Below are 15,281 nucleotides of genomic sequence, written 5' to 3' on the forward strand. Positions count from 1 at the left end.
TTATAAGCATGTGCCACCATGCCCAGCCAAGTTTAATAGCTATTATCTGGCATTTCTAGGTATTTTTAACAAGAGAGTTTGTTCTTTTTAACTTGGCAGCAGCAAAATTGTTACCTTTTGTAACCACTTATAAATAAGTGAGAACTTTTCTGCCTGTTCTTACCCTTTCCGTATCACCAACAGTAAATTCTGAAGCCCCATGACATAACTAGAGACACGACCAAGGTGTCAAAGCCTTACTTTTGTCAACCTTTAGGGAAAACAAACACAGTGGGGTACACAGCTGCCCCGTGGTACCAGGAGAGCTGGTTCCGGGACCCCTCTGCAGATGCGAAAGCCCCTTCTATGAAGCGACACAGTTTTGGCACATAACCTACCCAGCCCACCCACACACCTGAAGTTGTCTCCAGTGTACTTACGGTATCTAGTTGATGCAAATGCTACATATATGGTTGGCTGTCACACCTTATTCCTTAGAGAATAAGGAAAAAAACGTCTGTACATGTTAAGTACAGGTTAATTTTTTTCCAGAATATTTCTGGCCCATCATTGGCTTGATGTGGATGTGGAACCACCACGATGGAGAACTGCTACATATGTGGAGCTGAAATCAAGGCACAGTCAAGCGCAGCCCTACGTGCAACTCAGGACCTCTGAATTCAAGGCCCACTTGTATGGCGAGGCCTCTGGGAGCACAAGGACAAAGGCTGTACCCAGTGACATCCAACCCTACAACACCGTTAACACGCACACTGAATGTTATAATTTGTTCGCCTGCCATTCGATCTGCTTAAAATTGATAAGGAGGCTATTTGAAATTCTGGTCCACTTACAGGAAACAAGTAACTGACAAGTATTCGACACTAAAAATAAATTTGCAGCTGGGTGTGGTAGCACATGCGTGTAGCTCCCGTACTTAGGAAGCTGAGACAGGAGGACTACAAATCTGAGGCTAGCCTCAGCAATTATTAAGATGCTATTTCAAAATTAAAAAAAAAAAAAATTTAAAGCAGTGGAGTGGGCTGGGGGCATAGCTCAGAAGTAGAATGCCGAAGTTCAATCCCCAGTACTAAAAAAAAGTATACACATACATAAGTCTTAAGACTTCCCACAATGGCTTACATATTAAGTGAAAAAAAAAGATAAGGTTTATCTCATCTCTTACCTTTTTTCTGGATCCTTTTGAAGGCACAATGAAATCATTTTCCTAAATGATTTTCCATACTTTTTCAGCATTTCTCTATCTTGAACACCAGTTTCCAAAGAAGGAGGATCGTTCTGCAGTGTCAGCATCAAGACCTGGAAGAGTCCCAAGGCAGGACGAGCTCGTGGGCGTGAGTTCAGGGAAGTCCCATGGTGCATGCGCCTGGACTCTCCTACCTAGGCGGCCTCCCACCCAACGCAAAAGCACACTGTCTTCTGAAAGTTCACGTTAGAAACCAGAGTTATTTACATGCCTTCCACCTTAATAATATGCTATAGATGGTTGGCTTTCCCGATGGCTGCCCACTCAGATCGACGCTGCTGTGTCCTTTAGTCAGAATTCCTTATTTCTTCCTATTCCCCAGTTCTAATTCTTACCCTGCAAAACAACCTAAGCACAGCAAAATTAAGAGTGACCTCGCTGACTTTACCTAGCCACGGCCCTGGTTTTCCTGGACCTCCTGCAATGGGGCCTTCTCTCCCCGGGACTCCTCCACAACTTCCCTCACGGAAACCAGCAGTGATGCCCCAGGTGAATAAAACCGTAGCCGGCATGGTGGCGCATGCTTGTAATCCCAGCACTCGGGAGGCTGAGACAGGAGGACCACAGCTCGCAGTCAGGCTCAATTATTAGTGAGGCCCTTTGCAACTCAGTAAGATCTTGTTTCAAAATAAAGACTATAAAAAACATGGGGGTGTAGCTGGGAGGTATAATGCCCCTGGGCTCCATCCCCAACACCACAAATAAGGAAAGAAAGAAAGAAGGAAGGAAGGAAGGAAGGAAGGAAGGAAGGAAGGAAGGAGGAAGAAAGGGAGGGAGGGGCGGGCAGGCTTCGAGTCCACACCCTGCATGCCTTGCCGCCACGACTGACAATCACATTTTGCCCATCTGAAGTCTGTATCTTCTTTGGCTTTCAGATGCTGTCTTGCTGTGGAGAGAAACTAGGAACGAAGGTCGTATTTATAAGAGGACTTGGGTTGTGCCTTTCTATACTGTTTGATTTTTTACATAAAAACACTGCACTAATGAAAGGAGCCATAATCGTATTATTACGTGTTCTTCTGATTCAGTGTAGTTACAGAAATGACCTTAGTAAGGCTGGTGCTGCTCATTCTGAGCCAACAGGTTGAGGCGCACGACTGAGACGAGGCAGGAGCCTGCGGGGCCAGCGCAGCCCCAGCTGGGAGCCGCGGTGGCCAACAGCCGCTTCCTGCCTTGCAGCTGCAAACATAGACCCTTTTCATAACCTGTGAATATTCATTTATTCCTAGAGGTCTTAGCAAATAATGTATGGCCTTAAAATACCACTAACTTTCCAAATTATCAAAATGACACCTTGTCAACGGTGCAGGCAGTGAAGGTGCTTTTTTTTGGGGGGGGGGACTGGAGGTTGAGCGCAGGGGCATTCTTAACTCTGAGCTACACTCATACCTCTATTTTATTTTATTTTTATTTTGAAACAGGTTCTCACTAAATTGCTAAGGGCCTAAGTTGGTGAGGCTGGCCTCCAACCTGAAATCTTCCTGTCTCAGGCTCCAAGGACTGGAATTACAGGTATGTGTTACAGGACCTGGCAAAAGAGGTGCTTTGAATATGGAGATATACAGAGGTTTTTCATAAAATTCTTTCACTGGTTTTGTCTCTCTCTACATTGCTATGAGCTTTAAGGTAAGAGAATAACTTCTTTGTCTTGTGGTACTGAGGGTGGAACCCAGGGGCTTTTCTACCTTCAGGCTACACTCCCAGACCCATTTTATACTTTATTTGGAAACAGAGTCTCACTAAGTTGCTGAGAGCCTCACTAAGTAGCTGAGGCTGGCTTTGAACCTGTGTGATCCTCCTGTCTCAGCCTCCCAAGCGCTGGGATTACAAGTGTGCGCCACCACACCCGGCTACAAGAATAACTTCTTTTTTTAAGGTTCTCAAGTGCACCAAATGTGACTATTAGTCACAAATGTGACTAATACCTAAACAACAATTTTAAATGGTGGTCATTATTTTAAACAAAGTCAAGGAGCCATCTTGTAAAGTGGGAAAGTAGAACAGCTACAGCTACAAAAAGAAAAGTAGAATTCACTTATGTACTACAAAAATTAGCAAGTGGCCATACAGAATGGCTACAAGTGTGTGACAGCACCATCTCACAGTATCAAAGCTCACCCTGCCACTAACGCGGCCACGGAGCTAGCAGCCACAGTTCAAGCAACTACTAGACACAGTAACAGGCCACTTAATAATAGCTACGAGTGACTACCACAAAGCAAAATTTAATTTTTATACAATAAATAATGAGAATTTAAATGTCTGGCACATTAACATCATATATCGGTTATTATTATATGGAAAAAATTAAAACAATGCCTAACAGATAAATGTTCAATAAATGTCAGCAATCCTCCTTATTAAGAGATCACCTCCCAACAACCCCATGGAGTAGAAATGATCATCACCCCATCAGGACTGCGCAGCAAAGGTGACCATCAGGAACACAGTTAAAATGAGAAATGCTGGTCCATAATTTTACCACGCTAAGATTCAGAAGATACCTAAGTGTAACATAAAAAGAGCAACTCTTACACAAAGCCATCCAATGCTAAGCACCAAGCCTTTAACTCCTATTTTAACCTCTACACAAGTCTGAAGGAGTCCAGTGCAGAAGCTATGGGTAAGTGAGGATTCTGGAGGACGGTGGAATAGAAGTACCAGGAATCTCAGCACACACAGTTACGTGAACTGGTGGAGTATGTCCGAAGTCACTGTTCTGGAACTCTGAGGTCTACTGAAAGATGGAGACTTCTGAGGAAGGCTTGAACAGCAAGCTAAATTCTGATCAATTTCAGCTCTTAGTACAGAAGCAAATGCCCATCCCTTCCTCGCAATTCAATGGTAGGGAACTACGTGCATGTTCTTAGGCGCAGGCTTGCAAGAGCCAGGAAGAGAAGAAAAGACACTGTCTAGTTTTGGTATGTTTTTGTTTTTGTGGTCCTGGGGATTGAACCCAGGGGCATTCTACCTCTGAGCTATACCCCTGGCCCTATTTTAATCTTTTGTTAGAATAACAGGGCTTCACTAAGTTGTAGAGGGCCTAAGTTTGCTGAGGCTGGCCACAAACCTGCGATCCTCCTGTCTTGGTCTCCCAAGTACTGGGATTGAAAGCCTGGGCCATCATGCCCGGCACAGCCCTGTCTTCTGAACATCAGAGATTTGCTCCCTCTCTGCTGATTACTTCTGATCACAGAGCACAATAAAGAGATGGACCACTGTCACGAGCTCCTCTCTTTTTAGCTGAACCGACTTTCAGGAAAGACATGTGAGTGTTTACATTTTTGCCCCCAGAGACCGCTACGTAAGACTGGCAAATGAAGAGGAGCTGTGAGGAGTTGCTGGTGTCTGAACACGAGCATCACCTTCATTGGTGGGTACTTGTGATAAGGAGCTGCCCCCGTGGCCAGTTCAATCGCTGTGATGCCAAAACTCCAGATGTCAGCTTTGAAATCGTACCCTCGGACCTGGAAAGGAAAGAGACGTGTGTGAACTTCAGCAGCCCGCGCCCTTTGGAAGAGCAGTTCCCGCTCTGTGCCAAGAGCAATGAACACACTGTCAACTTTAAACCAGCAAAATAATCCAAGGCAGGCAAAAGCTAAGTCCCGTTAGTAATGAGGAGAAAACAAGTTGAATATTCATCAAAAGAGAAACTGTCAACTGTGGGTACACTGCCATAAGAAAATAGTCAACTGAAAGCAATGCTTACTGATTCTACATGAAAAACCACTTATGCTAAAACACTTATAAGGAAAAAGAACACGAAATTCTTGTTAGTTTGAAACAATTACAACCATATGTCATCTATAGAAGCCGGGCATGGTGGCGCATGCTTGTAATCCCAGCATTTAGGAGGCTGAGACAGGAGGATCATGGTTCACGGACAGCCTCAACTACTTAGTGAGGCCCTCCGCAACTTAGTAAGACCCTGTTTCAAAATAAAGAATAAAAAATAGGGCAGGTATAGCTCAGAGGTTGAGGTGGAATGCCCCTGGGTTCTATCCCCAGACCCGCAAAAAAAAAAAAAAAAAAAAAAAAAAAAGTTGGGTGTGGTGGTACACACTTGTAATCCCAGTACTTGGGAGGCTGAGACAGAAGGACTAGCAGATCTGCAGCCAGCCTCAGCAACTTAGTGAGGCCCTATTTCAAAAATAAAGCTTAAAAAATAGGGTTAGGAAGCTGGGCATGGTGGCGCAGGCTTGTACTCCCTGCGCTTGGGAGGCTGAGACAGGAGGATCACACAGGTTCGAAGCCAGCCTCAGCTACTTAGTGAGGCTCTCAGTAACTTAGTGAGACCTGTTTCTAAATAAAATATAAAAAAATAGGTCTGGGAGTATAGCCCGAAGGTAGAAAGCCTCTGGGTTCTAACCCCAGTACCACAAAAATAAATAAATAAATAAATAAATAAATAAATAAATAAATAAATAAATAAAGTTAGGAATGTAGCTTGGGGATAGAATACCCCCCTAGAGTCAATCCTCAGTACCACCAAAATAAATAAACAAATAAATAGAAGATATGAGAAAAATGCAACAAAATGTTTTGCAGTAATCCTTAGTCTTTTGTTTTCCAAATATTCTATATTATGGTCTTACATTATGATTATTTCTACAATGAACAAAGTCACAAAAGATAGGAATATTTTTAAAATATTGGATAGAGCCAGGCATGGTACACACTTGTAATCCCAGCATTTGGGAGGTTGAGAAAGAAGGGTCGCGGGTTCAAGGCCAGCCTCAGCTACTTAGTGAAGCTGTCTGCAACTTAGTGAGACAAAAAACAGGGCTGGGGGTGTCACTCAGAGGTAGAATGCCCCTGGGTTCCATCCCCAGTACCGCAAAAAACAAAACAAGAATAAAAAAGAATTCAAAGTCAGCCGGGCGTGGTGGCGCATCCTCGTAATCCCAGTCCTTGGGAGGCAGAGACAGGAGGATCACAGGTTTGTGGTCAGCCTCAGCTACTTAATGAGGCCCTGTGCAACTTAGTGAGACCATATTTCAAAATAAAGAATAAAAAATAGGGCTGCAGGTATAGCTTGGAGGTAGAATGCCCCGGGTTCCACCCCCAGTACCACAAAAAAAAAAAAAAAAAAAAAGAAAGAAAAAAAATGTTGGACAGATATGTTGCCATATTTCTTTTATACTGCTCTAAATTTGTTATTTACTATCTAGGTAATATAGCAAAAACAGGTTTCAGGAGCTCGGGGTGTAAGAGCTCACACTAGGGCTCAATATCCCATGCTGCCCTGCTACCTGGTAAAACAGGACCACCTCTGATGACCCCCAGGTGAGTTCCACTCTCCACTACGGCCGCCAGCAGATCACTCCCCAGCTCAACCTCCTCCACATCAGGCAGGCCAGGTGTAGCCTCTACTTGATTGCTCCCTGACAGCCAATCTTCGCCCAGGACACCGAGGGCCGGCTCTCATGGGCACCACAGAGCCTTTCGCCTACTGCTCTATTTGTTCTGTTCCTGCGTACGACCTGTGGTCGGGTGGTACTCAGTGTCCTCCTTCCCCAGGATGTGCGCACATGCAACATATAAACTGCTGCCAATCTCATCTGTACAGTGCTAGACTGCCTTTAGTATACATTTGAGTTTCATGTGTCCTTTGTAAAGTTGTAGAATGGTTTGGTTATGTTTATGTATATGTGTGTTTCTAGGGATTAACAGGAGTATTCTACTTCTGCACTACACACCCAGGCCTTTTTATTTTTTGTTTTGGGAACGGAATTTCACTAAGTTATTGAGTCTCACTAAGTTTCTGAGTCTGGTCTTGAATCTGTAATCCTTCTGTCTCGGCCTCCCAAGCACTGGTCTTGCAGGTGTGTGCTACCACACCTGGCTTGGTTTTGGTTTTAAGAAAGGACTAGGGTGAGCATGGGGGTGCATGCCTGTAATCCTAGCAGACTGAGGCATGAAGACTGCAAATTCAAGGGTGGCCTGGACAATTTAGTGAGATCCTGTCTGAAATTTTTAAAAAGGGGGTTGGGATATAGCTCCATGGGAGAGGGCTTACCTAGCATGCAGAGGGGCCTGGGTTCCATCCTCAGTACAAACAAAAATTAAATAAATAAAAAATAAAAAGAAGAGAGTAAGCCAGGTATGGTGATTGGTGATGCATGCTTATAATTCCCATACTTGGGAGGCTGAGACAGGAAGAGGCCCTCTGCAACTTAGTGAGGCCCTGTTTCAAAGTAAAAAATAAAATAGGGTTTAATCCCCAGGAAAAACACTACACACACACACACACACACACACACACACACACACACACACACGAGAGAGAGAGAGAGAGAGAGAGACAGACAGACAGACAGACAGACACACTGAATTTTTAACCAAGGAACAGAGACATGGCATTTCCCAAAGCTAACTTGATCCACCAAATAAAAGCCAACACTGCCACATTTTTTCAGTTTTATAACAAAACCCTAAGCTGTTTTAAAAAGATAAACGTGACTGTACCTGCTCCATAACTTCAGGTGCCATCCAGCAAGGGGTGCCAACAAAGGTCTTCCTCACTTTATTTCTGGTAATATCACCACCAGTTGCTAAAAAAGCACTAACCCCAAAGTCTGAAATAGAATGCAACAGCATGGCATTAAAAGGTCAGTGACACCCTGAAGAGATACACTGACGCGGTACAGTCACTACCCTACACACAGAGGAGGTAAACAGCAGGACCATTTCTCTTCCCTTCTGAGCTTGGTGGCTACACTGGGGTGTGGCGTGACATGTACAAAGCATCGTCCAGATGCTGTTCCCGTCCCGATGCCTTCTACACCACTGTCACATTCATTCTTCCTTTCTTTAAATTACCCTTTTGTCATGGCCTTGTCAGCTCAAAAACCCCTACAGAATAAAAACCAACCTTTTTAGGATGCCATTCAAAAAGCGCTCAAGAAGCTGGCCCATATAAAATTAGTGACCCTAATTTCATAGCCTAACTTGACCTCTTATTAGAGCTTAGCTATTTGATTCTTTCCATGTAGTTCTAGTATACTTCAAAAAATCTTGCCGTAGACAGGAATTTTTATAGTGGTGGTGCATACCTGTAATTCCAGTATTTGAAAAGCTGAGATAGGAGGACCACTGGGTCAAGACCAGCCTCTGAAACTCACCAACTCTTAGCAACCAAATGAGACCCTGTTTTGTTGTTTTGTTTTACGGGTCTAGGGATGGAACCCAGGGGCATTCTACCTCCGAGCTATATCCACAGCCCCATTTTTTATCCTTTACCTTGAAATAAGGTCTCCCTAAGTTGCAGAGCGCCTCACTGAGTAGTTGAGGCTGTCTGTGAACCCAGATCCTCCTGTCTCAGCCTCCAAGTACTGAGATTACAAGTGTGCACCACAGGCCCAGCTTTGTTTTATTAAAGGGCTGGGGTTATTGCTTGCAGGTAGAATACGCCTGGGTTTAATTCCCAATTCCACCAAAAAATATATATATATATTTTTGTATTAACTTAGGCAGTGATAATTTCTGATACAATAGAAGAAACTTAGCTAATACAGTAAGACATTTATAAACTTTATCCAACAACTTCTATATCTTTACTGGCCCTCCTCTTGCTTTCTATTTCAGAATGGTCAGCAATATGTCAAACAGGTCTCTATTTGAAAACAGACTAAATTATGGACAAAGCGGTGTTCAAAGGATAGTTCTACACTGCAAACTTTAAAGTTCGCCACTTAGAAGTCCATCGATTTACTCATCTCCCAGCAATTATTTGCTGTAACTATGTAAAGCAGCAAATCCATGCAAAACAGATTTTAAAAGATAATCTTTAAAAAATAATCTTTTCAAAGCTCATAAAGTCGTGAATATTTAGGCACTTTAAACGCTGTTCCATTCGTAGCAACAACAAAAGGCAATCATTTCCGTGCATTTGAGGGTAAACTACGTTCGGAAGCCCTGACTGCCACTTGCTGGGGAACTGCGCAGCTGCGCCCCACCTCTGCCCTCCACAGCTCCATCACCTACAGACTGCAGTGACAGTGCCTAAGTAGCAAGGACTTCTTTACAATAGTCTCAGTAATATATACTGAGTACTCAACAGGTACTAAGTATTTTTACTAAAAGAATAAGCCTAGTCCTTAACATTTTTAAATATAGTAGAGGCTAACCAAATTCTTAAATATAATAAATATTAATAAGTTATATATCCTTAGGTTCAACTGTGAGGGGTTTTTAACCTGCTAAAAATCTCCTAGTAGCTTTAAAATAGCCAGTACTGTGGTTCTACTGACCATCAAATCAAAATTTTAAAAAATACTGATCATTACCTGCAATCTGTACTGAGCCATCTTCTCCAAGAAGAATATTTCCAGCTTTCACATCTCTTTAAGGAAAAAAAAGTTACATATCAAAAAACGTACCTTTCCGCAGTGACATACTCTAAGCAATTATTACCGTTGATTAATTGCTGGGGATTGAACCCAGGGGCATGCATCTCTGAGCTACACCCCCAGACCGTTTTCTTATGTAAGAGTGACTTGCTAACATCCCCGTGTAAGGGCTTTATATTTGAGAGCCTTCTGTTTCAGCCTCCCAGCACTGGGATTACGGTGTGCACCACGCTGCATCTGGTTCATTTACTGTATTGACGCAATGCCAACAATTTTAAAATATTTTTATTTTTTGTATTAAAGGGTATTAAAGCCCATATAAAATTTTCATCACATGTACAAGAATCCACACATTACACAGAAGACTGCCGCAAGGCATAGAAACCTAAGGTGGTTAAATATTCTTGACTGGGTAACAGTGGCTGAAGAATGGACCGTCATCTACCCTCATCTTAGTCTACTTTCTGAAATATGTTTCCTACTAAACACTAAAAAATAGTAAATTGCTCTCTCTGGTGCCTCAATCTCTGCCTCCTAACTGATGTACTGGTGACTGAACGAGGGGCATTCTACCTCCAAGCTACACTGCCAGCCCCATTTTACATATTATTTTGAAACAGGGTCTCACTAGGTTGATGAGAGTCTCACTACTTGCTGAGGCTGTCCTTGAACCTGTGACCCTCCTATCTCAGCCTCCCAAGTACTGGGATTACAGAAGTGCACCAACACACCCAGCTCCCCAGACCAATTTTATTTCTTATTTGGAAACAGGGTCTTACTAGGTTGCTGAGAGCCTTGCTAAACTGCTGACGCTGTCCTTGAACCTGTGATCCTCCAGTCTCAGCCTCCCAAGTCCAGGATTATAAGCTTGATCAATTTTTTTTAAATGATCAGTATGGACTGGAATATAGGGACTATTCTGTACTTATAGAAAGATATAAATCATTCACACCTCACTATGTTTTGTTATTTATAACAATCCAAGTAATACATGAATACTTTCTTGTTATAATAAGCACATCACTAAGCTGGTGTGGTGGCCCACGCCTATGATCCCAGGCTTGGGAGGCTGAGGAAGGCAGATCGCAGGTTGTGGCCAGCCTCGGCAAGCTCATGAGGCCCTCTGCAGCTTACTGAGACCCTGTTTCAAAATGAGAAATAAAAAGGTTGGGGTGTAGCTCAGAGATAGAATGCCCCTGGGCTTAATCCCTAGTACCACAAAAACAAAACAAAAAACACCACTGAAATATCCAAGTCCCTGTGACCCCATTCTCAAGTCTCACATTCTCTCCATTTTCAACTCTTCAAAATCCAGTTAACAGAACATGCACCTATGGCTTCCCGGGCCATTTCTCAATTTTGGTCTACAACTCTTTTTCTTCCATACAACATTTCGGGAGTGTCTGGCAAAATCAAAACCCCCTACACCCTAGGAGAAGCAAATACACTTCTTGGTTGCTTAGAGAAGTTCTCACAACGCACACTGAAAGCCCAAGAGGCTCCCGGTGTGTCTGTAATTGCAAAATGGCAGCGTTCTAGGAGGCTGCTCAGCAGGAGGCGAGGCCCCGTCCACGAGGCGCAGCGTGCGTCAGGGAGGCAGCGACACCAGGCGGCCTCGGACGTACACTGCTACACACTCGTCAGATGGGGCCGGGCAGCCAACGACGCCACTGCATCCACACACATGCGGGGAGGAGCGGGACCCAAGTCAGAGAGGCTTGGGACCACTTTAAGAGAATGTACTCCTGTCGTTATTATAGAATTCAAAACATAATTAAACAAAGGAAGGCAGCCTTTGGACTAGGTAAGCCAAGCACGGGCAACTCAGGGAGAAAGGCCTTGTGACGAAAAGGAGCCAGACTACGGCACACGCTCCATCCTATCCCCACTCCATCCCGTCCCCGCCCCTTTCCTCGCCTTCTGACATAGCTGTTCTCTGGCAAACGATGAATGTTCTCGGGCCGGCCGGCAGCAGTGGCATCGCACCCAGTCAGCAACGCCGTTCCTGAATACGTACCAAATTCAGCTCGAGAATCACCTTCTTGAGTGTTGCAGACTGCTCACAAACCCAAGCAACGTACAGTTTTCCCAGAGGCTGAACAGGAGTAGGCTGGAGGTTGACCTGCTTTTTTCCCATGAACCTAAAGTCTCTGACTAGGTGCTACAACTAAAAAGAACCCAGGACATTCCCTGGTGACAAGGACCACTGAGTCAGCACTCACTTCAGCCCCCTCTGCGCTCGTATCGAGTCCAGTGGCAACAAAGCATGGCTTCGCCCCTCCCTCCCGTTTCTGCAGCAGCCTGCCTACCGCGGTGGGTGCTAGGAGCCAGCCCAGCCCACCCTGCGGTCACGTGGCCAGCGCGGTCTCTCCTTTCACCCCAAGCCAGAGCTGGGCCTGCATCCCCAGCGCCTACTCAGGCACCTCCCAGTCACCAAATTATCTCAGTGAACTCAGAGGCACCCATCTGGCTCAAATGCCCTTCTAGAAAGAAGTGGACTAGAAACAAAACAAGGCGATTAAAAAGTCAACTGGAGCCGGGCGTGGTGGCGCCCACTTGTCATCCCCGCGCTTGGGAGGCAGAGACAGGACAACCGTGCAGGTTCGAAGCCAGCTGTGCTGGCTTAAGAGACCCTGTTTCCAAATAAAAATATAAAAAAATAGGTCTGGGAGTGTAGCCCAGAAGTAAAAGGGTTTCCAGGAACCCCAGTACCACCAAAAAAATAAAGTCCATTGAACATCACAGCAGCAACAGCCCTACTCTCTCCTGCCCCAGCTCTGGGTCTGCCCCCCACTCCACCAGGCCACAGCCAAGGGGTGAACAGCCACCACAGGCCGCTCTGCAGGCGGACGGCCACACGGCTCCCAGCGCCTGCCACATGCGCGTCTCGGCCTTGGCATTCCAAGGAGTAGAGGTCACTCTGTAGACTGGCCGCTCCTGGACTTACAGGAGGCGTTTCTGCTGTAGGGCTGATGGTGTGGGTTTGGAAGGAAGACCACAGTGTCGTTTTCATCAAGTCACATCAAAGCTATACACTGTATATCGACATCATTTAGCACAGGCGAGACTGAGACTTTTTTTTAACCATACACTGTTTTGTGTTATTTAAATGTTTTAAGCCATGTCTAGGTATCACCTACTCAAATACTGTTTTGTAAGTAGTTGTCTTTCATAAGTGAAGAGACGGAAATCCATCTTTCAGCAGGGCCTTCACTCTATTTTTCTTGATTAACCCTTCAGATAAAGCCAGGGATGGTGACACACACTTGTAATCACAGCATTTGGGAGGCTGAGACAGGAGGATTGCATAGGCTCGAAGCCAGCCCCAGCTCCTTAGTGAGGCCCTTTGCAACACAGTGAGACCCTGTTTCAAAATAAAGAACAAAAAAATAGGGCTAAGGGTGTTGCTAGGAGGTAAAATGCCCCTGGGTTCCATCCCCAGTACTGCAAATCATCATCATCATCATCCTCCTCCTCCAGATAGTCAATTATGTTATGGTTTTTAAATCAAAAGTGCAATCTGTCCGACTATCACGACTCACTGGAACCTGTGCAATCCTCCTGTCTCAGCCTCCTAAGCGTGGGAATTACAAGCGTGCACCACCACGCCCGGCTGTGGAAAATTTTAAAATGTCAAAAGAAGTGATGGATTAAAACCAAAGCAGAAAATAGCCTACATTCAGGCATAAGTACCAACATTTCTGCAGAGCTGACCTCTTTAATGGAAACAAAGCTGGGCAGGAAGATACAGAGAAAAGCCTGCTGTAGAGACGTGTTCAACCTAATCAAAATCTCTACAGCCTGGACAGCAGGAGAAAACACAGTAGAGATGGAGGAAAACTCTGTGACCTCACCCGCCAGGCGGAGGTCTACCCGTGGTAACTACTGGACCTCATGTGTACGAGAAGCAAAACCTAAGAACACCCATCCCTGCCACCATTAGGACGGCGCTCCCGCGCCTGTTTAAGTTGCAGTGAAGTTAAGGAGCAGCTCCCAGCCTTGGCTGCTCAGCACACTCACGGGGGAGCCTCTAGAAGTCCCGGTGCCAAGGCTTTATCTCAGATCAGTTAAATGACTTTCTGGCAGCAGACCAGGCAGCAATAATTTTTAAAGTTTCTGGGTGATTCTAGTATGTAGTAAGGGTTGAGAACCTAGGATTTACAGTACGAGGTAGAAGTCTGATGGGCTGGTGCGTGCCTGCAATTCCACCTTCTCAGAAAGCTGAAGAAGGAAGACCACAAGTTCAAGGGGGTCTGGGCAACTAAGCCAGACTCTGTCTCAAAAAGACTGGCCAGCCAGAGGGGCTCGACAGTGCTTCTATGGAGCCCGCAGCTGAGACACAGACGTCCTGGCTGAAGATTCACAACAGAGACAGAGAAGCCTTGGTAGTCACACTCCTGGCCAACCCTGAGGAGTGACCCAGAACAGACAAGACTCAAAAGCACCTCGCCACCCCAACGGCACAAGAAACTAAACAACACGTGGGACTGCACTAAACCGAAGAGCGAAGGAAACCATCAAGAACCTCAACCGAGAGCCAATGAATGGGAAAAAAATTTTTTCCCAACTTCTCCTCCAATAGAGGACTAATATCTAGAATATACAGAGAACTCTAGAAACCCAAGAAACTCACCACTAAGAAAACAAATAACCCAATCAAAGAATAGGCAAGTGAACTAAATAGACACTTCCCAAAAGAAGAAATTCAAATGGCCAATAAATGTATGGAAAATGCTCACCATCATTAGCAATCAGAGAGATGCCAATCAAAACACCCTGAGATTCCACCCAACTCCAACTAGAATGGCATCATTCAAACAACAAATGCTAGCAAGGATGTGAAGAAGTGGGAAGTCTCATATATCATTGGTGGGGCTTCAAATTAGTGCAACCATTGTGGAAAACAGTATGAATACCCTCAGAATGGGAACAAACCTACCATATGATCCAGAAACACCACTTCTGGGTATCTGCCCAAAAGAATGGAAACCAAACTACCAAACTAATGCATGGGTATCTATGTTCATAGCCGTACAATTCACCATAGCCAAACTATGGATCCAGACAAGATGTCCATCAACAGATGAATGGATTACAAAACTATGGGATATGTACACTATGGGATATGTGGCTGCAATAACACAGACGCAGGCTTGTGCTGAGGGCAGCCGCGAGCTCCCCGCCCAGGCGTGGTGGTGCCCGCCTGTGATCCCGTAAGCCCTTGACGGCTGGCACAGGAGGGCCACAGGTTTGAGGCCAGCCTCTGCACCTTAGGGAGACACAAGGCTGGGGTGTGGCTCAGAGGTAGAAGCTCCTGGGTCCATCCCTATTACCAAAAAACCCAAGACAAAACATAAAAACACCGCGGCCGCTCGCATGCAGTCACATGAACGTAATGACTGTCTGTTCCGATTTCCTTAGGCTCCTCTCTGGGTGGAGTACAATGTCACTGTGAAACACAGTGAGTGTTGATGTGAAACATAAAGATGTAATTACTGTCCGACACAGCGGAGCAGCTTTGCCATGAGAGTGCTAATTACCACGCATTAATCTGAGGAAGAGAGACATGATAGAAAAGTTCTTTGAAAAATAAAACATCCTTGACATAAATGTCTAATGTGCATTACAACCATCTAACCGTGTTTAGTTCCTTTTGCTCCTACAAATGTGTTACTGAACAGCAG

The 15,281-nt window shown here is 45.0% G+C and overlaps 1 protein-coding gene across 1 annotated transcript in view; it reads right to left on the reverse strand.

Annotated features, from left to right (window-relative positions):
- The window catches only part of OXSR1 (oxidative stress responsive kinase 1), a gene marked incomplete at both ends in the record, with an annotated part of 62,434 nt that overhangs the window by 23,495 nt on the left and 23,658 nt on the right, over window positions 1-15,281 (reverse strand). The window contains 4 exons of the mRNA XM_080720103.1: window positions 1,166-1,299; window positions 4,612-4,713; window positions 7,715-7,824; window positions 9,535-9,590. Coding sequence (XP_080576229.1) covers window positions 1,166-1,299; window positions 4,612-4,713; window positions 7,715-7,824; window positions 9,535-9,590 — 402 coding nt within the window. The remainder of the gene's footprint in view (window positions 1-1,165; window positions 1,300-4,611; window positions 4,714-7,714; window positions 7,825-9,534; window positions 9,591-15,281) is intronic.

The sequence above is a fragment of the Muscardinus avellanarius genome (assembly GCF_963383645.1).
Source record: "Muscardinus avellanarius genome assembly, contig: SCAFFOLD_46, whole genome shotgun sequence".
Lineage (NCBI taxonomy): Eukaryota > Metazoa > Chordata > Mammalia > Rodentia > Gliridae > Muscardinus > Muscardinus avellanarius.